At 45.9% G+C, this 25,450-nt stretch overlaps 1 protein-coding gene across 1 annotated transcript in view; it reads left to right on the top strand.

Moving 5' to 3' along the window:
• LOC139247801 (oxidation resistance protein 1-like) overlaps positions 1-25,450 on the top strand; it is a 297,497-nt gene that overhangs the window by 80,381 nt on the left and 191,666 nt on the right. Inside the window, exon 2 of the mRNA XM_070871805.1 lies at positions 15,734-15,823. Within this exon, the coding sequence (XP_070727906.1) occupies positions 15,807-15,823 (17 nt within the window). The 5' untranslated portion in view covers positions 15,734-15,806. The remainder of the gene's footprint in view (positions 1-15,733; positions 15,824-25,450) is intronic.

Here is a 25,450-nt window from a genome sequence, read left to right as displayed (position 1 = left end):
GGGATTAGAGTACATGAGTAAAGAAGTCTTAGGACAATTATACAGGGCATTTGTGAGGCCACACCTGGGGTACTGTGTACAGTTCTGGTCTCCTTACCGAAGGAAACACATACTTGCCTTATCGGACGTGCAACAAAGGTGCACTAGACTGATTCTTAGGATAGGGGATTGTCCTATGAGGAGAGATTGAGTGGACTAGGCCTATTTTCCCTAGAGTTTAGAAGAATGATAGGTGATCTAATTGAAGCATATAAAATTCTTAAGGGGCTTGACTGAGAAAATGTTTCCCCCGACTGGGGAATTTAGAACACGTGGTCATAGTCTCAGGATAAGAGGTCGGCCATTTCGGACTGAGATGAAGAGAAATTTCTTCACTCAGAAGGTTGTGAATCTTTAGAATCCTCTACCCCAGAGAGCTGTGTATGCTCAGTTGTTATTTTATCTTCAAGGTAGAGGTCGCTAAATTTTTGGGAACTCAGGGAATTGAGGGATATGGGGATAGTGTGGGAAGGTAGGGTTGAGGTAGAAGATCAACCATGATCTTATTGAATGGTGGAGCTGGCTCGAGGGGCCGAATGGCCTATTCCTGCTCCTGTTTCGGATGTTCTTGTGTTCGCCATCATACCACCTTTGAAACTGTGCGCATGTGCTAAAGCCCAGACTTGCGATCTGTCAAGTTATGAAAACATGGAGACTTTGTTACATCTTTCACCTCCTGACGGAAATCAACCAGCTGGTGAAACGTCCACCCACTCTGGTTTCAATTTTTAAGTCTTGTGCAAGCAGGTGCACGAAGTCTGTTTGCACAGCATAAGGAGACCTGAAGAAAGCTTTTTTTTATTGGGAATGAAGTTCTAACACGCAACACAATGAATAGGTACCATTGATAGTATATTGTACATCATCCTGTTAGGCTCTGTATCCTGCAAGAAAATGGTTTACAATTAGCAAATGCCAATTCAGAACAATCATTGTAGATTGCTGTGTTTGTTTCAAGTTAAATCATGGGAACGGAAGCAGTTTCAATTTTAAATGTCCCGAACATGTGTCGTCACATGGGATGTTTGGTGCTTAATTACTAAAGATTTTTTTCTTTATTCGTTCCTGGGATGTGGGCGTCGCTGGCAAGGCCAGTATTTATTGCCCATCCCTAATTGCCCTCGAGAAGGTGGTGGTGAACCGCCCCCTTGGACCGCTGCAGTCTGTGTGGCGAAGGTACTCCCACAGTGCTGTTAAGGAGGGAGTTCCAAGATTTTTACCCAGCGACAATGAAGGATCGGCGATATATTTCCAAGTCAGAATGGTGTGTGACTTGGAGGGGAACGTGGAAGTGATGCTGCCCTTCTCCTTTCTAGGATGTAGAGATCGGGGTTTGGGAGGTGTCATGTATGTAACCACAATGTAACACCACTGTATTACTGTATACACTCAACCTAGATGCACACCTTGACCACAAGGGGTGAACTTGTGGGAGACACTCCTTACCTGATCACACAGGTATAAAAAGGGAGGTCCCACGCAGGGTCACAGTCTTTGGAGTCCTGTGAATAAAGAGTCAAGGTCAAAGAGTGATCTTGTCCCCAGAATGTGCCTCGTGTGATTTCATACTGTAGATTAAGGACTTTACATTGACGACGAGAAACGGGAATTCACGACCCACGAGACTGGCCACCGGTAGCACAGAGGAACGGTACTGCGTTGGGGAAGATGGGGACGATTTTGTCAAGAGGCTTTAGCAAAGCTTCGTTACGAAAGAATGGCTGGGAGATGCAGCGGCCGACAAGCGAAGGGCTCATCTTTTGACCAGTTGCGGAACAAAGACTTACGCGCTCATGAAGGACTTACTAGCACCTGAAAAGCCGGCGGAAAAAACCTTTGAAGAACTTTGCAAATTGATCGGGGAGCACCTCAAACCGGCGAGTAGCATACATATGGCCCGACACAGATTCTACACCCACCGATGTCGTGAAGGACAGAGCATACCGAATTCGTAGCGGACCTCCGGCGTAAGTTCACAGATGCCTGCAGGGGGGAGATGCTAAGGGACTTCTTTATCGAGGGCATCGGTCATGCGGGAATTTTCCGCAAATTAATTGAGAACAAGGATTTGACCTTGGAAGCGGCGTTGATAGCTCAAACTTTCATGGCGGGGGAGGAAAAGAGGAAAATAATATACGCGCGCAATTCTTCCTCTAACGCGCCGATGGATCAGGGAGTCAACATCATCAATGTGACTCAGAACCCCGCAGGCAGGCAGGGACAGTCTGACACTCCCCAGAGCAATAGACCCCAGAGTCGGACTTCAATAGAGACAATGGCAGGCTGAACGGACGTTCACGCCATCACAGTGGACAATGCAGCCTGGGATGGGGCCATTGACACCCACTAATAGGGTACTTGAGAGCAGTCAAAGGGACAGTCAGCGCGGAATGCCTGGCCATAGTCCCTTTGTTCCCAACAACGGAAACTGCAACTCATGCTGGGGGTGTGGGGGAAAACACTCAGCTATATCTTGCAGATTTCAACAGTTTGTCTGCAGGAACTGCAATCTCAGTGGCCACTTAGTCGAATGTGCAGGAAGTCTGCAAACAGATGAATATATGAGGCAGATGGACCACAAGAGGGTTCTTTGAGGCAGGATGACTTTTAGGGCAAATCGATGGACGCCGAGGTGCAGCGGGTCCATGTGGTGAATATTCACAGTTCATACACCAAAACGCCCCCAATGATGATGAGGGTTTTATTAAACGGTATCTCCGTACTCATGGAGCTGGACACTGGGACCAGCCAGTCACTCATGGGCGTTCAGCAATTTGAGAAGCTATGGCCACTTAAAGCCAGTAGACCCAAATTAGCACATATTGAGACATTATTACGGACTTACACTAAAGAATTCATCCCGGTGCTAGGCAGTGCAATGTTGGCTGTCACACACAATGGGTTAGTGAATCGGCTGCTGCTCTGGATTGTCCTGGGCAATGGTCCCGCACTGTTGGGGAGGAGCTGGTTAGCCGAGATGAACAGGAAATGGGGGGATGTTCACGTAATGTCATCTGTGGAGCGAAGTTCGTGCTCACAAGTCCTACAACAAATTCGATTCACTATTCCAACCTGGCGTCGGGACTTTCAAAGGCACTAAACCCGGACGCCAGGCCAGTGCACCACAAAGCCAGAGCGGTGCCGTATGTGATGCGGGAAAAGATCGAGAGTGAATTGGACCGGCTGTTGAGAGAGGGCATCATCTCGTCTGTTGAATTCAGCGACTGGGCAAGCCCCATCGTTCCCGTCCTAAAAGCGGATGGCTCTGTCAGGATCTGTGGCGACTACAAGGCCACCATCAATCGGGTGTCCCTACAAGATCAATACCCGCTCCCGAGAGCGGAGGACCTCTTTGCCACACTGGCAGGCGGCAAGCTGTTCACCAAGTTGGACCTCACTTAAGCCGATATGACCCAGGAACTGGCCAACGAATCTAAACTACCATTCGAAGAATACCCAGGCCCTGCAACACATCAGGATTGCGTTCATTCCTGGGACTATTGAAGTATTTCGAGAACTTTCTGCCGAACTTGCGCACATTGTTGGAGCCGCTACATGTGCTCCTGCGTAAGGGTTGCGATTGGTTTTGGGGGGACTGTCAGGAACGGGCTTTTGATCGGGCGCGAAACCTACTTTGTTCAAACAAGTTGTTGACCCTGTACGACCCCTGTAAAAAAAAATTGGTTCTGACATGTGATGCATCGTCCTATGGGGTTGGGTGCGTGTTGCAGCAGGGCAATGCTGTGGGTCAACTACAACCTGTGGCTTATGACTCCAGGTCGCGCGCTCAAGCAGAACGGGGATATGGGATGGTCGAGAAGGAAGCGCTTGCATGTGTCTATGGTGTTATAAAAAATGCATCAGTACCTCTTTGGTAGGAAGTTTGAATTAGAGATGGACCACAAGCCATTAACATCCCTGTTGTCAGACAGCAAGGCTGTCAATGCCAATGCATCAGCTCACATACAGCGATGGGCTCTCACGCTGGCTGCTTATGACTATTCCATCCGGCACCAGCCCGGCACTGAAAATTGCGCTGACGCGCTCAGCAGGCTTCCACTGGCCACCACTGAGGGGACAGCAGAGCAAAGCGCCGAGATAGTCATGGCTGTCGATGCCTTTGACAGCACAGGCTGCCCCATCACAGACCGCCAGATCAAAATCTGGACAAACAGAGATCCCCTCCTATCCCTGATTAAGAAATGTGTCCTGACTGAGGATTGGGCGCCCGCACACGGAGCATGCCCTGAGGAGATCAGACCGTTCCACAGACGGATGGATGAGCTCTCCATCGAAGCTGACTGCCAACTATGGGGCAGCCGGGTAGTTATGCCCCAGAAGGGCAGGGAGGCATTCATCTGGGAACTCCACAGCGAGCACCCAGACACTGATGAAGGCCATTGCCCAGTCACACGTTTGGTGGCCCGGAATTGATTCAGACCTGGAACACCGTGTGCCCAGCTTGGTAATGCCCCCAGGGAGGCCCTGCTTAGCCCGTGGCCCTGGCCCACCAGGCCATGGTCACGCATTCATGTTGACTACGCGGGCCCGTTCATGTGTAAGATGTTCCTTATTGTGGTAGATGCGTACTCGAAATGGATCGAGTGCATCATTCTGAATTCATGCACGTCATCTACCACCGTGGAAAGCCTATGTGCGATCTTTGCAACCCATGACTTGCCGGACATCCTGGTTAGTGATAATGGCCCATGTTTCACAAGCTACGAATTCCGAGAGTTTATGTCGGGCAATGGCATCAACCATGTCAGGACTGCGCCGTTCAAGCCAGCCTCCAATGGCCAGGCAGAACGTGCGGTCCAAATCATTAAGCAAGGTATGCTCAGGATTCAAGGACCCTCCCTACAATGCCGCTTATCGCGTCTCCTGCTGGTCTATAGGTCCCGACCGCACTCGCTCACGGGGGTCCCGCCCGCAGAGCTACTTATGAAACGGATACTCAAAGCTCGGTTGTCCCTCATTCACCCAGTCTTGACTGAGATAGTTGAGGGCAAGCGCAAGTCACAAAACGAGTACCATGACCGTAATTCGAGGGGGAGATGTGTAGAAATAAATGATCCTGTATTCATCCTCAATCACGCCATGGGGCCCAAATGGCTTGAGGGTACTGTAATTGACAAAGAGGGGAATAGGGTCATCGTGGTAAAACTCAACAATGGTCAGATATGCCGTAAGCATCTGGACCAAGTTTAAAAAAAAAAGATTCAGCATCGACACGGAGGAACCTGAAGAAGACCATGAGATGGAGCTCACAACACCACCAGTGAATGAGCAACAAGAGCAATTAGAAGAATACACAGTCCCTGCAGTCAGCCCGGACAGGCCGGAATCACCACAGGTGACACTCACGTCAGTGTCCAACAACCAGAGCCCCAACTGCGGCGCTCCACGAGGGAGCGGTAGACCACCTGAAAAACTAAACCTATGATCCCAATAAGACTTTGGGGGAGAGGTGATGTCATGTATGTAACCACAATGTAACACCACTGTATTACTGTAAACACTCAACCTAGATGCACACCTTGATCACAAGCGGTGAACTTGTGGGAGACACTCCTTTCCTGATCACACAGGTATAAAAAGGGAGGCCCCACGCAGGGTCACGGTCTTCGGAGTCCTGTGAATAAAGAGTTCAAGTCACAGAGTGACCTTGTCCGCAGAATGTGCCTCGTGTGGTTTCATACTGTGGAGTAAGGACTTTACAGGAGGTGCTGCTGAAGAAGCCATGGCGAGTTGCTGCAGTGCATCTTGTAGATTGACGGATATTTTTAGAATATATCCCGCCAAGGACCATGACTAACATTACCACATCACAGAATGATCTCTCATCAGTTATTAACTCTCAGCCAGAACATGAACTGGGATAGGAAACAAGTTCAAGAGTGAAGCAAGATGATGAATGCAGTTCGAGATAAAGCTGTTATTTCAGTCCATGTACAAATTTTTGTTGCAGAATACATTGCTGTATGCATCAGTACTAAATGTCAGTGTGCCACAGTGCTGAGACTGGTTCTGGTAAGGATTATTCCAGCCACTTTGTCTAGCGGTGTGGATCAAATGACTGGGATGGTGCTGGTTTATTTCTGCCATCAGAGTCAGCTGCTAGCTGAAGCTAAGCACAGACATACCAGCTACAGGGAGCATTAAAGCTGTCCATATCCTAATGAATAGCTTATAGAAAAGCTCATCTTCTCTGAATCAAGAAGTAAAATAACCAGCACATGTGATCCCAGGTTTGTATATGCTCCTGGGCTCCGTGGTGGGTATGCTGCATGGAACTCTGCAGCATTTCAAAGGAAGTTCTTGCAGGGGGATCGCTCAAGGTAGATGTGGATTTAATTGCAATGTTGGCAGTTTAGTCTTTAGGTTTGTCGCCAACTGCAAATTCAGGCTCCATCACAGAATCATAGACTGGTTACAGCACAGTAGGAGGTCATTGGGCCCATCAAGCCCGTGCCGGCTCTCTGCGAGAACACTTCAGTCAGTCCCACTTCCCCACCCTTTCCCCGTAGCCCTGCAAACTTTTTTCCTTCAGTGAGTAAGGAATGGAAATTAGCCCCCGACTTCTGACTCCAGCTATTTGGGGTAGTCTATGACTTTGTGCGATAGTGCGATATTGTGAATTGGCAGCCCATTTAACATAGAATCATTTAGAATCTTAGAGCACAGAAGGAGACCATTCTTACCATAATGCATGTGCCAGCTCTTTGAAAGAGCTATTCATTTAGTCCCACTCCCCCCTGCTCTTTCCCCACAGCCCTGCAACTTTCTCATCTCCAAGTATTTATCCAATTCCCCTTTGAAAGCCACAATTGAGTCTGCCTCCACCGCCATTTCAGGCAGTATATTCCAGATCATAACCACTCGCTGCCTAAAAAAGTTTTTCCTCATGTCGTCTTTAGTTTTTCTACCATTCACCTTAAATCTGTGTCCTCTGGTTCTTGACCCTTCTGCCAATGGGAACAGTTTCTCTCTATCTACCCTGTCTAAACTCCTCATGATTTTGACCAACTCCATCAAATCTCCTCTTAACCTTCTCTGCTCCAAGGAGAACAACCTCAGCTTCTCCAATCTATCCACGTAACTGAAGTCCCTCATCCCTGGAACCATTCTCATAATTATTTTCTGCACCCTCTCTAAAGCCTTCACATCCTTCCTAAAGTGCTGTGCCCAGAATTGGACACAGGACTCCACTTGAAGCCGAACCAGTGCTTTATAAAGGTTCATCATAACTTCACACTTTTGTACTTTATGCCTCTATTTATGAAGCCCAGGATCCTGTAAGCTTTTTTAACTGTGTTCTCAACCTGCCCTGCCACCTTCAGCAATTTGTGCACATATACTCCCAGGTCTCTCTCTGTTCATGCATCCCTTTAGAATTGTACCCTTTAGTTTATATTGCTTTTCCTCATTCTTCCTACCAAAATGTATCACTTTTCTGCATCAAATTTCATCTGCCACGTGTCTGCCCATTCCATCAGCCTGTCTATGTCCTCTTGAAGTCTGTCATTATCCTCCTCACTGTTCACTATACTTCCAAGTTTTGTGCCATGTGCAAATTTTGAAATTGTGCCCAGTACACCTATGTCCAAGTCATTAATATATATCAAGAAAAGCAGTGGTCCTAGTACTGACCCTGGTGAGCACCACTGTATACCTCCTTCCAGTCTAAAAAACAACCGTTCACCACTACTGTCTGTTTCCTGTCAAGTAGCCAATTTTGTATCCATGCTGCCACTGTCCCTTTTATTCCATGGGCTTCAAGGAGGAGGACAAAGGGTTTGATTAGGGCAGGGAAAATGGAGTATGAGAAGAAGCTTGCAGGGAACATTAAGACGGATTGCAAAAGTTTCTATAGATATGTAAAGAGAAAAAGGTTAGTAAAGACAAATGCAGTCAGAATCAGGGGAAGTCATAACGGGGAACAAAGAAATGGCGGACCAATTGAACCAGTACTTTGGTTCGGTATTCACGAAGGAGGACACGAACAACCTTCCGGTTATAAAAGGGGTCGGGGGGTCTAGTAAGGAGGAGGAACTGAGGGAAATCCTTATTAGCCGGGAAATTGTGTTGGGGAAATTGATGGGATTGAAGGCCGATAAATCCCCAGGGCCTGATGGACTGCATCCCAGAGTACTTAAGGAGGTGGCCTTGGAAATAGTGGATGCGTTGACAGTCATTTTCCAACATTCCATTGACTCTGGATCAGTTCCTATGGAGTGGAGGGTAGCCAATGTAACCCCACTTTTTAAAAAAGGAGGGAGAGAAAACAGGGAATTATAGACCGGTCAGCCTGACATCGGTAGTGGGTAAAATGATGGAATCAATTATTAAGGATGTCATAGCAGTGCATTTGGAAAGAGGTGACATGATAGGTCCAAGTCAGCATGGATTTGTGAAAGGGAAATCATGCTTGACAAATCTTCTGGAATTTTTTGAGGATGTTTCCAGTAGAGTGGATAAGGGAGAACCAGTTGATGTGGTATATTTGGACTTTCAGAAGGCGTTCGACAAGGTCCCACACAAGAGATTGATGTGCAAAGTTAGAGCACATGGGATTGGGGGTAGTGTACTGACATGGATTGAGAACTGGTTGTCAGACAGGAAGCAAAGAGTAGGAGTAAATGGGTACTTTTCAGAATGGCAGGCAGTGACTAGTGGGGTACCGCAAGGTTCTGTGCTGGGGCCCCAGCTGTTTACACTGTACATTAATGATTTAGATGAGGGGATTAAATGTAGTATCTCCAAATTTGCGGATGACACTAAGTTGGGTGGCAGTGTGAGCTGCGAGGAGGATGCTGTGAGGCTGCAGAGCGACTTGGATAGGTTAGGTGAGTGGGAAAATGCATGGCAGATGAAGTATAATGTGGATAAATGTGAGGTTATCCACTTTGGTGGTAAAAACAGAGAGACAGACTATTATCTGAATGGTGACAGATTAGGAAAAGGGGAGGTGCAAAGAGACCTGGGTGTCATGGTACATCAGTCATTGAAGGTTGGCATGCAGGTGCAGCAGGCGGTTAAGAAAGCAAATGGCATGTTGGCCTTCATAGCAAGGGGATTTGAGTACAGGGGCAGGGAGGTGTTGCTACAGTTGTACAGGGCATTGGTGAGGCCACACCTGGAGTATTGTGTACAGTTTTGGTCTCCTAACCTGAGGAAGGACATTCTTGCTATTGAGGGAGTGCAGCGAAGGTTCACCAGACTGATTCCCGGGATGGCGGGACTGACCTATCAAGAAAGACTGGATCAACTGGGCTTGTATTCACTGGAGTTCAGAAGAATGAGAGGGGACCTCATAGAAACATATAAAATTCTGACGGGGTTAGACAGGTTAGATGCAGGAAGAATGTTCCCAATGTTGGGGAAGTCCAGAACCAGGGGTCACAGTCTAAGGATAAGGGGTAAGCCATTTAGGACCGAGATGCGGAGGAACTTCTTCACCCAGAGAGTGGTGAACCTGTGGAATTCTCTACCACAGAAAGTTGTTGAGGCCAATTCACTAAATATATTCAAAAAGGAGTTAGATGAGGTCCTTACTGCTAGGGGGATCAAGGGGTATGGCGAGAAAGCAGGAATGGGGTACTGAAGTTGAATGTTCAGCCATGAACTCATTGAATGGCGGTGCAGGCTAGAAGGGCCGAATGGCCTACTCCTGCACCTATTTTCTATGTTTCTATGTTTCTATGTTTCTATGTTTCAACTTTGCTGGCAAGTCTATTATGTGGCCCTTTATCAAATGCCTTTTGGAAATCCATGTACACCACGTCAACCGCATTGCCCTCATCAATTCTCTCTGTTACCTCACCAAAAATCTCAATCATGTTGGTTAAACACTATTTTCCTTTAACAAATCCGTGCTGTTTTTCCTCAATTAATTCACACTTGACCAAGTGACAATTTTGTCCTGGATTATCATTTCTAAAAGTTAAACTGACTGGCCTGTAGTTGTTGGGTTTATCCTTGCACCCTTTTTTGAACAAAGGTGTAACATTTGCAATTCTCAAGTCCTTTGACATCACCCCTGTATCTAAGGAAGATTGGAAGATTATGACCATACCTATGCAATTTCCACCTTTACATCCCTCAGCGTCCTAGGTTGCATCCCATCCGGTTTTGGTGACTTATCTACTTTAAGTACAGCCAGTCTTTCCAGTACCACCCCTTCTCCCTCCTTAATGAAGAAGTAATCATAACAACTAATCATCACACATACTTGTATGGTTATACATAACAAAAGATATGGACTTATTTTGCCATATTTACAAATGAAGCTCTCGAACAGAACCTTCCAAACATAGTGTCGAACTTACTCATTTGAGGCTGATCCTGAGGAAAGTTTTCCTCCAAGGGATGCCCTTGATTTCCATTTGAATTCTCGAACTTCAGACTGTTTGTCTGCCTGACTCGGACTCAGACTTAAAATTCTGACTTTCTCTTGGATTTGTTTCCAGTACATTTGATGTAGGATATGCTACTGGTACTTTACTTGGTATCAAAGCTATCTGATGAGTCAGAAATAATCGAATTATTCCCACCTTCAACTACTTCCACGTCTGTAGGTAAAATATGATCAATGTGAACAAATCTAACCTGTCCATGATCAAACATCTTGACCTAATATGTGCGAGGACCACATATCTTCACCACTCTTCCTGGTAACCACTTTAACCATTTATGGTGATGGTTCTTCACTCTCTCCACCTGATTTAATTTCACATTTCTCTGTTTTACTCTACCACTATCATGATTCTCTTTCTGTCTTAATTGTTTTTCTTCTATGGACTGTGCCAAATTTGGTTTTAACAACGAGAATCTGGTTTGTTTGAGGAACAACTCTGCTGATGTTCTACCAGTAGTTGTATGAGGAGTATTACGATACGTAATTAAAAAATTAGCCAATTTGTGGTCCAATGACAACTGTCGTTTCTTTGAATTTGGATTTGAGGGCACATTTTACAATTTGTACTGTGCACTCTGCTGCAACATTTGAAGCAGGGTGGTATGGTGCAACCTTGGTATGTTTCATGCCATTTTTGCTCGTGAACTGTGCAAATTCTTCTGAACAAAATTGTGGTCCATTATCAGAAACAATTTCTTCTGGGAGGTCAAATGAAGAAAATAATCTTCCTTAAATGTCTAATGTTTTACATGTTGTTATTTCCCACATTGGAAACACCTCGACCCACTTGGGCTATCAATCACAATGAACAATTGTTGTCCTTCTAACTCAGCAAAATGCAGTATAATGTGGATAAATGTGAGGTTATCGACTTTGGGGCAAAAACACGAAGACAGAATATTATCTGAATGGTGGAAGATTAGGAAAAGGGGAAGTGCAACGAGCCCTGGGTGTCATGGTACATCAGTCATTGAAAGTTGGCATACAGGTGCAGCAGGCAGTAAAGAAGGCAAATGGTATGTTGGCCTTTATAGCTAGGGGATTTGAATACAGGAGCAGGGAGGTCTTACTGCAGTTGTACAGGGCCTTGGTGAGGCCTCACCTGGAATATTGTGTTCAATTTTGGTCTCCTAACCTGAGGAAGGACGTTCTTGCTATTGAGGGAGTGCAGCGAAGGTTCACCAGACTGATTCCTGGGATGGCCGGACTGACATATGAGGAGAGACTGGATCAACTGAGCCTTTATACATTGGAGTTTAGAAGGATAAGAGGGGATCTCATAGAAACATACAAGATTCTGATGAGACGGGACAGGTTAGATGTGGGTAGATTGTTCCCGATGTTGGGGAAGTCCAGAATCAGGGGACATAGTCTTAGGATAAGAGGTAGACCATTTAGGACTGAGATGAGGAGAAACTTCTTCACTCAGAGTTGTTAACCTGTGGAATTCCCTGCCGCAGAGAGTTCACTGGATATATTCAAGAGGGAGTAAGATATGGCCCTTATGGCTAAGGGGATCAAGGAGTATGGAGAGAAAGCTGGAAAGGGATATTGAGGGAATGATCAGCCATGATCTTATCGAATGGTGGTACAGGCTCGAAGGGCCGAATGGCCTACTCCTGCACCTATTTTCTATGTTTCTATGCTTCCTGCCACTACTAATCCTTGTATTCCACCGGTACGGTGATACGACCTACCACAGGAATGTTCTCTCCTGAGTAGCCTTGCAGCTCTATCTTGGATTTCTCAAGTGGGAAATCACGCAATTTGTTGAGGTATAGCGACTCCAGTGCTACACTCACGGATGCACCAGTGTCGATTTCCATGGGTATCTTGGTTTCTGCAACATCTATGTGGTTGATACTTTTCGAATTGCTGTTGTTAACCTCGTGCTCCTGATGATGTGTAGCTCTAAAAACTCCTTGTCCTGTTGTTTTTCTTCCATGCTATGTAGTCTCTGGGGATTTCTACTTATAGCTTTGAAAGCTGGTTTACTCTTTAGTCAGCATGCCTTCGCAAGATGCCCAGTTTTCCTGCCTTCACATATGGACAACTTTGAGCAATGTGTTGTCCCAGGCACCGATAGCAGGACTTCAATGCTCTGTTACCATTGCCAGTTTCTGAGACCTTGGGGCCCAACTGCCTTGTACTTTTAACCTGCAGGCGATTCACCTCGGTTGTCTGACGACTGGAACTAGTATGAAATTCTCTGGAATATTGGTCGGCCATGTTCATTGACATAGCAGTCCAACACGTTAAATCAAAAGTCAAGTTAAACGTTGTCAATAACTTTCTTCTGATCACATCATTTTTCATCCCACAAACAAAGCGGTCACGCAATGCTCGGTCCTGAAAGTTTCCAAAATTACAGTGAATAGATAGCTTTTTTAATGCTACAATATACTTACTGATATTTTCTTCGGTTAACTGATTTCTTATTCCGAAACGATAATTTTCAGCAATTTCCAGGGGCTCAGGACTGTAGTGCTGTTCTAACTTAGTTAGAATCTGCTTAAGAGTTATGTTCTTTGGTTTGACGGGCACAAGCACATTTTTCAGGGTTTCATACACTTCGGGCCCTGCTTCAGTTAAGAAAACAGCCCATTGTCTTTCTACCACCACTCGGTTATGGTTTTCAACATTGGGGACTTTGATGATATTTGCAGCGAAAAACATTTCTAGCCGCTCCACATATGCTCTGAACCTTTCACGGTCGCGTTGAAACTCCTCCAAACACCCTATTATTCCCATAGGCGCAGCCATCTGGACTCTGGCTGTTCAAACAAGTGTGCTTGTAACTTACCTTGGATTTGTGGCTGTTAATCAAAACAGAGAAGCTCTCAAAAAGTCTCTCTGTCGGTTGGCTGAATCCTCCACCAACAAAAATTGCAGCTTTGTTTTCCGATTATCCCATTCTCATCACCATTTGTTATATCTTCAGTACAATTCACAAACACACACAAGCTGTAAGATGGCTGCTAACATCAGGTACCCCATCTTAATTGTTGTAAACAGCACTGGCTGCAGTGCCACAGGAGTCCCATCAGCCATGAGCCATGTCTTCAGCCTGACTGACAATCAAGTGCTGCTGTAACACACCACCTCCCCTTTAAGTAGTGCAGAGAGCCTGGACTAAACATTACCGGCCATTAGACTGTGCCTAATATTGGCCCCCCTGTTCAGTGCTAAGCCAATCAGCAGCGTGTTTAGCGCTGAGAATAGCGCTGCAATCATTATAATGAGCAGGCAGCACCAATTTTGCGTGCTGCCTGGACTATTTTCAAAGGCGCAGGCAAATAGCGCTGGCCCGTGACACCGTCCGTTTCTGGGACTAATCCAATTTCTAGGCCTGTGTGTTTACATTCTTTCCCATCAACCTGGTATAGAGAAATGTTGGATAGGCTTAATGTGGCAGATTTTGTGTTGCCCAGAAACCTGCTTTACGTGCACTCCATCATCATCATCATCATCATCATCATCATCATCATAGGCAGTCCCTCAAAATCGAGGAAGACTTGCTTCCACTCTAAAAGTGAGTTCTCAGGTGACTGTACAATACAGTCTCTGTCACAGGTGGGACAAATAGTCGTTGAAGTAAAGGATGGGTGGGGAGTCTGGTTTGCCACACACTCCTTCCGCTGCCTGCGTTTGTTTTCTGCATGCTCTCGGTGACTAGACTCGACATGCTCGGCGCCCTCTCGGATGCTCTTCCTCCACTTAAGGCGGTCTTTGGCCAGGGACTCCCAGGTGTCAGTGGGGATGTTGCACTTTATCAAGGAGGCTTTGAGGGTATCCTTGTAACGTTTCCTCCGTCTGCCTTTGGCTCGTTTGCCATGAAGGAGTTCCGAGTAGAGCGCTTGCTTTGGGAGTCTTGTATGCGGGCAATGTGGCCTACCCAGCGGAGCTGATCAAGTGTGGTCAGTGCTTCAATGCTGGGGATGTTGGCCTAGTCGAGGACACTGATGTTGGTGTGTCTATCCTCCCAGGGGATTTGTAGGATCTTTCGGAGGCATTGTTGGTGGTATTTCTCCAGCGACTTGAGGTGTCTACTGTACGTGGTCCATGTCTCTGAGCCATACAGGACAGCGGGTATTACTACAGCCCTGTAGACCATGAGCTTGGTGGTAGATTTGTGGACCGGGTCTTCGAGCACTCTTTTCCTCAGGCGGTTGAAGGCTGTACTGCAATCATGAAGGCTGACACTTCCTGCAAGCATTCTGCACTGGAGCACCAAATAGCCCAACCCTCCTTTGGCACACATTTTGTTCCAACTGCAAATCTGCAAACCATCCAGTTTTTCATGGACATGGCTCCGTTAAAGCTGCAGTCTGCAACTCCTTTAAATTGTTGCAGCTATGCCAGATAGCCTCGTCCACTCTGCTCCCTTCCCCCAACTACACAAACTCCCGGCAGAAGGCTCAAATCACACTGGGAGTTTGCTCTGCATATATAATGAGCTCTGATGCAGAAATTGGAGCTCAATGTATGTGTCTTATTTGGGTGTACACAAACTGCCTACTAATTGTTCCTGCCACCTCTGCAACTATTGCAGAATTTCCAACCCATTGTGTCAAAAAGCAATCTTGCACTAAATTCAACACAAGAATTAATCAGAGAACTGGACTGGTTTTCATTGGAGAAAAAAATATTGAGGATGTATATCTTTAAAAAAATGAGAGGATACAGTTCTTTAAAATGATGAGCGACATTAGTTATGTAAGTAGATTATTTAACTTCAACAGTTATGGCTGAACTAGAGGACATACGTACAGAATTAACAAGCCACGTATAAGAGTATGGATTGCAACTTACCCCATCATGCAAAAATCAAATATATGTAGCAGCAACAACAGGTAATCCTACTGTGATCATGTATTATAGAGATACGCTCGGTAAATATCTCTCTCAGGAAGGAATTGAAGGCTATAAGGATAAGACATATCCATCAGCACTGTGGTTCCAAGTCAAAGGGGGCAGAGAAGATATACCTTTTGGAATGCAGTGGGTCTGGAGTTGACTGGGCCTACCCAGTTACATTAATAGATGCAGAATATCAGGAAAAAATTTCAGAGGAACTTTTAGCTCTGCTGAAATATAGGATGCTGTGCAATTGATAGAGTAAATTGCATGGAGTCTGTGGAAGGATTGGGTCTATTGGATTAAGCCACCTTGCTCAATCTATACTTTAAGTTTCTGTGACCAACAATGAAGTTCATCAATTTAAGTCTAGTTGTAGATGAATTGTTTTTAACCTGTTTCCTGCTTTTTCATCAGGCCAACTGAAGGTGACAGCACACCCATCCTGTCTACGATCCAAATCTTACATGAGAAACGAGACATTGTCAAAATGTTCAGCACCAAAAGGTCAGTTGAGCAAACAGTTTGTGTGTGGAAGTAAAGGTATGGGAAATAGTCACTAAGTTACAAACAGGAAATTGGTACAAAAGTGTTGGCTCTTGTGTTTTCCATTTTAATATCTGCAATGTTTCAAGCACGCCTGCTTCGTTCAGGTAAGGTCTACACACTGCAGATAGTTTGTAATAAGACATGGGGCACGTGAGGGAAAAATGTTGAAAATGTTAACAATCCATTACGAGCAACATTTTGACAATAGCGAGATACCTTTCTTGAGAATTGTTAACCAGTGGGTCAGCCAATGAGTACAAGAGCTGAAAATACATCAACCGAGTAGCTCCCTTTGGATGATGCCGAAGAAAAGATAATGACATGGATTTCCCGCTTTAGTGTAACTGAGGTGCATCTTCGGTATAGTGGGACTTTCACCCACCGCAAAGAGGTGCCCCTGACCCTGACCAATTGTCCAACATCTAGATCATTTGTGTAATTTTTGGGGGCTCCTTGGCCTTGCCTGGCAGTGCAGCAGGATTCTCACGTTCTCAACTGCTGCTCAAACATTTAATTGTGTACTTGCAGAGAAAGAGATATATGCTTGTAAGTATCCTAACCTGCACTGAGCTGGGTTTATTGTCACATCAACCTCACTTCCTTCTGCAGGAAGAGTAGTGTAGGCATTAATATTGGATACAGAAAATATACATAATAGGACGCTATGGAAAACCTATTTGATTTTAAATCAACATCTTCAGGAACAGGAGCTCTGTTGATTGAGGCATATAGGGCAGGAAGATCTCAGGCTCTGGTCTGTACATCACAGCTGGCATGGTATATACATGCTGTAGTTAGCCTCAGTGCCCACACGTTGGAGGCGAGGTCATTGGCCCGGGTGCCTGCTTCTGATAGTACCCTGCGCTGTTTGTGCACATTTATTGGAAGACCCAACCATGCTTGGCTCAGTTTCTCCCTGTGATGGAAATGCCGACTGACATTCGGGTCAATTTTAACTTGGGCCGGGAATCAGCGTGTGGTAGCTGAAGCAGGCAACGCTCCGTCCGACTACCCGCAGCGGAAGGCCCAGGAAATTCTAACTCTAAAATTCAGGCATCAGTTTGACTTGCGTTATGCTAGTTTGCTATACATGGCTGTTGCTTCATGAACTCAAATTGGTTATCCTGGGACAGATGTCAGGTCGATCAATATAGCGAGCCAGAATCCATCAACCGGCATCAACCGGAGCGGGAGGAGTGATTGACAGACATGTTTGAATTTTTTGTTTCTGTGGTTTTGCTTGAATGGCTATTTTTAGTGCTGACTGTCATGTATTCAACTGTCACTGTAACCCATGTATAAACTGACCTAAGTTGTACACTGTGAGAACATTGACCACTAGGTGGTGAACCTGTGGGAGACACTCCTAACCTGGACTTTCAGGTATAAAAGGGGAAGCTCCACCCACCTTCATCACTTCAGTGCTGGCTAATAAAGGACTGGTCACAGAGTGACCTTCTCTCTCAAGTATGGGCCTCGTGTGGCATCATCTCGCCAGTCGAATTCAGTGACTGGGCGAGCCCGATTGTGCCGGTGCTCAAGGTTGATGGGTCGGTCAGGATATGTGGTGATTACAAGGCCACCATCAATCGGGTGTCACTCCAAGACCAGTACCCGCTACCGAGAGCGGAGTACCTCTTTGCGACGATATCCGGTGGCAAACTTTTTTCAAAATTGGACCTGACCTCAGCTTACATGACCCAGGAACTGGCAAGTGAGTCGAAGAAGCTGACCACCATCACGACACACAAGGGGTTGTTTGAGTACAACAGATGTCCGTTCGGGATTCACTCGGCCGCTGCGATCTTTCAACGAAATATGGAAAGCCTCCTCAAGTCGATTCCAAGGACGGTGGTTTTTCAAGACGACATCCTCATCACGGGTTACGATACTGAAGAACACCTCCACAACCTGGAGGAGGTGCTACGCAGACTGGACCGGGTAGAGCTGCGACTGAAAAAGGCGAAGTGCGTCTTCCTAGCTCCAAAAATAGAATTCCTGGGGAGGAGGGTAGCAGCAGACAGGATCAGACCGACTGCGTCCAAAACAGAAGCGATCCAGAGAGCATCAGACTCCGTAACACGATGGAGCTGCGTTCGTTTCTGGGGCTCCTGAACTATTTTGGTAACTTTCTTCCCAAATTGAGCACGCTGCTAGAGCCGCTACACGTGCTCCTATGCAAAGGTCGCGATTGGGTCTGGGGGAGACAGCCAGGAAAGTACTTTTGATCGAGCATGCAATTTGTTATGTTCCAACAATCTGTTAACGCTATATGACCCATGTAAGAAACTTGTTTTAACTTGCGATGCGTCGTCCTATGGGGTCGGGTGTGTGTTGCAGCATATTAATGCCAAGGGTCAGCTACAGCTGGTAGCTTACGCCTCCAGAAGTCTGTCCCAGGCAGAAAGGGGTTACGGGATGGTAGAAAAGGAAGCGCTTGCATGTGTATATGCAGTAAAAAAAAAATGCACCAGTACCTGTTTGGCATGAAGTTTGAGCTGGAGACAAATCACAAACCCCTAACGTCCCTTTTGGCCGACAACAAGGCCATAAATGCAAATGCATCGGCCCGCATACAGAGGTGGGCACTCACGTTAGCCACCTATGACTATACAATTCGGCACAGACATGGCACTGAAAACTGCGCCAATGCACTCAGCAGGCTCCCACTAGCCACCACCGAGGGGGCAACCGAGCATGCTGCTGAGATGGTCATGGCTGTTGAAGCTTTTGAAAGCGAAGGCTCACCCATGACAGCCCGTCAGATCAAAGTCTGGACTAATAAAGACCCACTACTGTCTTCAGTCAAGAAATGTGTCCTTAATGGGGACTGGGCAGCCACGTATGGGGCATGCCCTGAGGAATTTAAACCATTTCACAGGCGCAAGGATGAACTCTCGATTCAGGCCGATTGCCTACTATGGGGAAACCGTGCAGTCATGCCCCAGATGGGCAGAGAGGTGTTCATCAGAGAACTCCACAATGAGCACCCGGGTATTGTCATGATGAAGGCAATTGCCAGGTCACACGTTTGGTGGCCAGGGATAGATGCAGACCTGGAACTTTGTGTTTGCAGGTGCAACACGTGTGCCCAGTTGGGAAACCCCCCTTAGCCCCTGGTCCTGGCCCGCCAAGCCATGGTCATGCATCCATGTGGACTACACAGGTCCTTTCATGGGAAAAATGTTTTTGGTTGTAGTGGATGCCTACTCCAAATGGATCAAGTGTGACATTCTTAATTCAAGCACATCCTCTGCCACGGTAGAAAGTCTACGGGCAATGTTCGCCGCCCATGGTCTACCGGACGTCTTGGTCAGCGACAATGGCCCGTGCTTTACAAGCATTAAATTCCAGGACTTCATGGCAGGAAATGGTATCAACCATGTCAGAACGGCACCGTTCAAGTCGGCCTCAAATGGCCAGGCGGAACGAGCAGTGCAGATAATCAAACAGGGGATGCTCAGATTCCAAGGGGGTTCCCTACAAACCCGCTTATCACGCCTCCTGTCGGCCTACAGATCCTGACCACACTCGCTCACAGGGGTTCCACCCGCAGAGCTACTAATGAAAAGGACGCTCAAAACCAGGTTATCCCTTATACACCCCACCATGAAAGAAATTGTTGAGAGCAGGCGCCAGTCACAATGTGACTACCATGACAGGAATGCAAGGGCGCAATGTATTGATGTAAATGAACCTGTCTTTGTCCTCAACTACGCTGCAGGGCTCAAATGGCTCGCAGGCACTGTGATTGCCAAAGAGGGGAATAGGATTCTAGTAGTTAAACTTACCAATGGACAAATCTGCCACAAACACGTGGATCAAACAAAAAGGAGGTTCAGCAACCCCATAGAAGAAGCAGAGGAAGAACACGATGTAGATTTCACTCCACCATAGGTGACCGAACACCGGAACCAAGTCGCTGTGGGCAGTCCAGACAGGCCTGAGGCACCGCAAACAGCAGACACGCAGGCCAGCGCCCAACAACCGGAGCCCCAACTCAGGCGCTCTGCAAGGGAGCATAAACCACCAGAGATTCTTAACCTGTGATCCCAATAAGACTTTGTGGGGGAGGTGATGTCATGTATTCAACTGTCATTGTAACCCATGTATAAACTGACCTAAGTTGTACACCATGAGAACATTGACCACTAGGTGGTGAACCTGTGGGAGACACTCCTAACCTGGACTTTCAGGTATAAAAGGGGAAGCTCCACCCACCTTCATCACTTCAGTGCTGGCTAATAAAGGTTACTGGTCACAGAGTGACCGCCTCTCAAGTATGGGCCTCGTGTGCATTTATACTGTATAGTAAGGACATATTACTGACAGTTACTGCACTTGGACTGATCATGCCTGTTTAAAAAGGGCGATCTGCGATAAGTCATTTTAATGGCATGTCCACTTTGATATGTTTTATCCCAGAGTCATGCATTAGGTAAATCCTGTGGAGCTTAAAAAGAGATTTGATTTCCATTAGACTTTAATTCTAAGGGACCAAAATTGCCCCTGTTTATCACCGCTGGTAGGCACTAATGGGGCACAAACCTCGTTTCCCTGGGGGTGGGCGGTGGTGACACGTCGACTGAAATTGCCCCTGAGATTTTGTTAGCACCGTGCCATGCCCCGCATTTTACACCCAGGTCGGGGCACGCACGACGCCTTTGCGCCCCACAGGACGCCAGGCTGGCGCCGGCCAATTTCCACAGCCACTTCATAGGGCGCTGACATCTGCCTGGCATGCCCCTTAAAGGTAAGGGCGTGTGTGCTCCGGATCACCATGTTTTATTGTCGGCCGACGTTTCGACCAAGCCGCTATAATGTAGTCCGGCACTGCCTTTTGGGTTCGGGCCGCTGCCTCATTCAAAAATGCCCTTGGTGGCTCACTGATGCCCATCAAAGGGGCTGTAGAGCCTGCAGCAACCCTCCCCTTTAAATGAACAGCCGTGTGGCGCTGACCTGAGCATCGCGCTCCCATCCACGGGAGCCCCCCAGAAACGAGTCGGAGTGCCCAAGACAGTGCTCTGCCTCATTTGCGGGTTACAAAGGGACAATTTCACACCGGCAGCAGGACTTCCACCCTGGGCGTTAACGGACCCAGGCTGGGAAGGTTAGCGCCCCCGGATGGGCCCCCTAACTCTCTAACACAGGAATTCAGACAGTGCGCTAGAGGCTGTCTCCATAAATAAATAAGAGAAGCAATGATATTCTTGGATGGTTAAAAAACTGAATTATGCAGCACTTCCACTTTCTATATAATCCTTGGTGAAAAAATCGCCATTGGCGGGTTTCCTGCCATTATCTATTACTAATACAATTACCTTACCCAAGGGAAGTAAATCTCCTTACGTACACAAACCCTGCGCGCAGAGCATTTGGAGCATGTGAATATTTAGTAAAGTGGATGTTACAGAAAAGCCAAGCCTGAATAAAGATACATTTCTGAAACTACATATCAGTATAACACAGCCACACACACGCACATACACAAGTACCTGGTGGCAATTTCCATTACAGCCAGCCGATGGTCAGTAAAAATGCTTATATTAATGTTTAACGATGCAAATGGAAATCAGTGTCAAATTATTTCACATTATAAGGGACATAATAGTCACAATTGAAAATGGTATTGAGATACTTTAGTGTTATTGTAATTATGAATAGTAGACAAAATAAATATAATGAGACTGTTGTAAAATCTTTTATTCGAATAAGAGATTAACAGCTGAGCATAAAGCAATCAATGAATTCTCTCAATCTCTCAGAGCCACTGGTAGACTTTCCCACATGTCGTCTACATTGCATCAGTATTTTTACTTCATTTGTTAATGTCAAAGAATTTCAAATCTATTCTTAAAATGTTTCTTTTTGTTCGATATTTTGATTCTTTGTAAATGTGAATATTTTAGACCTTGTCAGTCACTCCCAATGGCTCCAGGACAATGCAAGTACCTCATAACTACAATAACAACTTATATTTATAGAAACATAGAAAATAGGTGCAGGAGCAGGCTATTCGGCACTTCGAACCTGCACCACCATTAAATATGATCATGGCTGATCATGCAACTTAAGTACCCCATTCCTGCTTTCTCTCCATACCCCTTGATCCCTTTAGCCGTAAGGGCCATATCTAACTCCCTCTTGAATATGTCCAATGAACTGGCATCAACAACTTTCTGTGGTAGAGAATTCCATAGGTTCACAATTCTCTGGGTGAAAAAGTTTCTCCTCATCTCGGTCCTAGATGGCTTACCCTTTATCCTTAGACTGTGACCCCTGGTTCTGGACTTCCCCAACATCGGGAACATTCTTCCTGCATCTAACCGGTCCAATCCCGTCAGAATTGTATATGCTTCAATGAGATCCCCTCTCATTCTTCTAAATTCCAGTGAATATAAGCCGAGTCGATCCAGTCTTTTTTCATATGTCAGTCCTGCCATCCCAGGAATCAGTCTGGTTGCTGCACTCCCTCAATAGCAAGAATGTCTTCCTCAGATTAGGAGACCAAAACTGCACACAATACTCAAGGTGTGGTCTCACCAAGGCCCTGTATAATTGCAATAAGACCTTCCTGCTCCTATACTCAAATTCTCTCGCTATACATGCCATTTGCTTTCTTTACTGCCTATTGAACCTGCATGCCTATTTTCAATGACTGATGTTATCATGACACCCAGGTCTCATTGCACCTCCCCTTTTACTAATCTGTCACCATTCAGATAATATTCTGCCTTCGTGTTTTTGACACCAAAGTGGATAACCTCACATTTATCCACATTATACTGCATCTGCCATGCATTTGCCCACTCACCTAACCTGTCCAAGTCACCCTGCAGCCTCTGAGCATCCTCCTCAAAGCTCACACTGCCACCCAGCTTAGTGTCATCTGCAAACTTGGAGATATTACATTCAATTCCTTTGTCTAAATCATTAATATATATTGTAAATAGCTGGGGTCCCAGCACTGAACCTTGCGGCATCCCACTAGTCACTGCCTGTCATTCCAAAAAGGACCTGTTTATTCATACTCTTTGCTTCCTGTCTGTCAACCAGTTCTCTATCCACATCTCTACATTACCCCCAATCCCATGTGCCTTAATTTTGCACACTAACCTCTTGTGTGGGACCTTGTCAAAAGCCTTTTGAAAGTCCAAATACACCACATCCACTGGTTCTTCCTTATCCACTCTACTAGTTACATCCTCAAAAAATTCTAGAAGATTTGTCAAGCATGATTTCCCTTTCATAAATCCATGCTGACTTGGACCGATCCTGTCACTGCTTTCCAAATGCGCTGCTATTACATCTTTAATAATTGATTCCAGCATTTTCCCCACTACTGATATCAGGTTAACCAGTCTATAATTACCCGTTTTCTCTCTCCTTTTATAAACAGTGGGGTTACATTAGCTATCCTCCAATCCATTGGAACTGATCCAGAATCCATGGAATGTTGGAAAATGACCACCAATGCATCCACTATTTCTAGGGCCACTTCCTTAAGTACTCTGAGATGCAAACTATCAGGCCCTGGGAATTTATCGGCTTTCAATCCTATCATTTCCCAAACACCATTTCCTGACTAATAAGGATTTCCCTCAGTTCCTCCTTCTCGCGAGACTCTCAGCCCTTTAGTATTTTCGGGAGGTTATTCGTGTCTTCCTTAGTGAAGACAGAACCAAAATATTTGTTCAATTGGTCTGCCATTTCCTTGTTCCCCATTATGAATTCACCTGATTCTGACTGCAAGGGACCTACATTAGTTTCACTAATCTTTTTCTCTTCACATATCTATAGAAGCTTTTTCAGTCAGTTTTTATATTCCCTGCAAGCTTACTCTCATACTCTATTTTCCCCCTCCTAATTAAATCCTTCGTCCTCCTCTGCTGAATTCTAAATTTCTCCCAGTTCTCAGGTTTGCTGCTTTTTCTGGCCAATTTATATGCCTCTTCCTTGGATTTAACACTATCCCTAATCTCCCTTGTTAGTCACTGTTGAGCCACCTTCCCCGTTTTATTTTTACGCAAGACAGGGATGGACAATTGTTGTAGTTCATCCATGTGATCTTTAAATGTTTGCCATTGCCTATCTACCGTTAACCCTTTAAGTATCATTTGCCAGTATATCCTCGCCAATTCACGTCTCATACCATCGAAGTTACCTTTCTTTAAGTTCAGGACCCTAGTCTCTGAATTAACTGTGTCACTCTCCATCTTAATGAAGAATTCTACCATATTATGGTCACTCTTCCTCAAGTGGCCTCGCACGACAAGATTGATAATTAATCCTCTCTCATGACACAAGACCCAGTCTAGGATGGCCAGCTCTCCAGTTGGTTCCTTGACATATTGGTCTAAAAAACCATCCCTTATACACTCCAGGAAATCCTCCTCCACAGTATTGCTACCAGTTTGGTTAGCCCAATCTAAATGTAGATTAATGTCACCCATGATAACTGCTGTACCTTTATTGCACACATCCCTAATTTCCTGTTTGATGCTGTCCCCAACCTCACTACTACTGTTTGGTGGTCTGTACACAACTCCCACTAACGTTTTCTGCCCTTTGGTGTTTCGCAGCTAATATAGATTCCATACCAAGCTAATGTCCTTCCTTACTATTGCGTCAATCTCCTCTTTAACCAGTAATGCTACCCCACCTCCTTTTCCTTTCTGTCTATCCTTCCTGAATATTGAATACCCCTGGATGTTGAGTTCCCAGTGTTGGTTACATTGGAGCTATGTCTCCATAATCCCAGTTATATCATATCCATTAACAGCTATCTCCGCAGTTAATTCATCCACCTTATTACGAATGCACCTCGCATTGAGACTCAGAGCCTTCAGGCTTGTTTTTTTAACATTCTTTGTCCTTTTAAAATTATGTTGTAATGTGGCCCTTTTTGATTTTTGCCCTTAATTTCTCTGCCCTCCACTCTTACTTTTCTCCTTCCTACCTTTTGCTTCGGTCCCCTTTTTACTTCCCTCTGCCTCCCTGCATAGATTCCCATCCCCCTGCCATATTAATTGAAACCCTCCCCAGCAGCACTAGCAAACACTCCACCTCGGACATCGGTTCTGGTCCTGCCCAGACCGTCCGGTTTGTACTGGTCCCACCTCCCCCAGAACCGATTCCAATGTCCCAGGAATTTGAATCCCTCCATCTTGCACCATTCCTCAAGCCACGTATTCATCTGAGCTATCCTGCGATTTCTACTTTGACTAGCACGTGGCACTGGTAGCAATCCTGAGATTACTACCTTTGAGGTCCTACTTTTAATTTAACTCTTAGCTCCCTAAATTCAGCTTGTAGGACCTCATCCCATTTTTTTACCTATATCGTTGGTACCTATATGCACCACGACAGCTGGCTGTTCACCCTCCCCCTCCAGAATGCCCTGCAGCTACTTTGAGACATCCTTGACCCTTGCACCAGGGAGGCAACATACCATCCTGGAGTCTCGTTTGCGGCCGCAGAAACACCTATCTATTCCCTTTACAATAGAATCCCCTATCACTATAGCTCTCCCACTCTTTTTCCTGCCCTCCTGTGCAGCAGAGTCACCCCTGGTGCCATGAACTT

This window comes from Pristiophorus japonicus, chromosome 1, assembly GCF_044704955.1.
Source record: "Pristiophorus japonicus isolate sPriJap1 chromosome 1, sPriJap1.hap1, whole genome shotgun sequence".
Taxonomy (NCBI): domain Eukaryota; kingdom Metazoa; phylum Chordata; class Chondrichthyes; family Pristiophoridae; genus Pristiophorus; species Pristiophorus japonicus.
The sequence above is the reverse complement of the archived record's forward strand: the minus strand, read 5'-3'. Positions and strand labels throughout refer to the sequence as shown.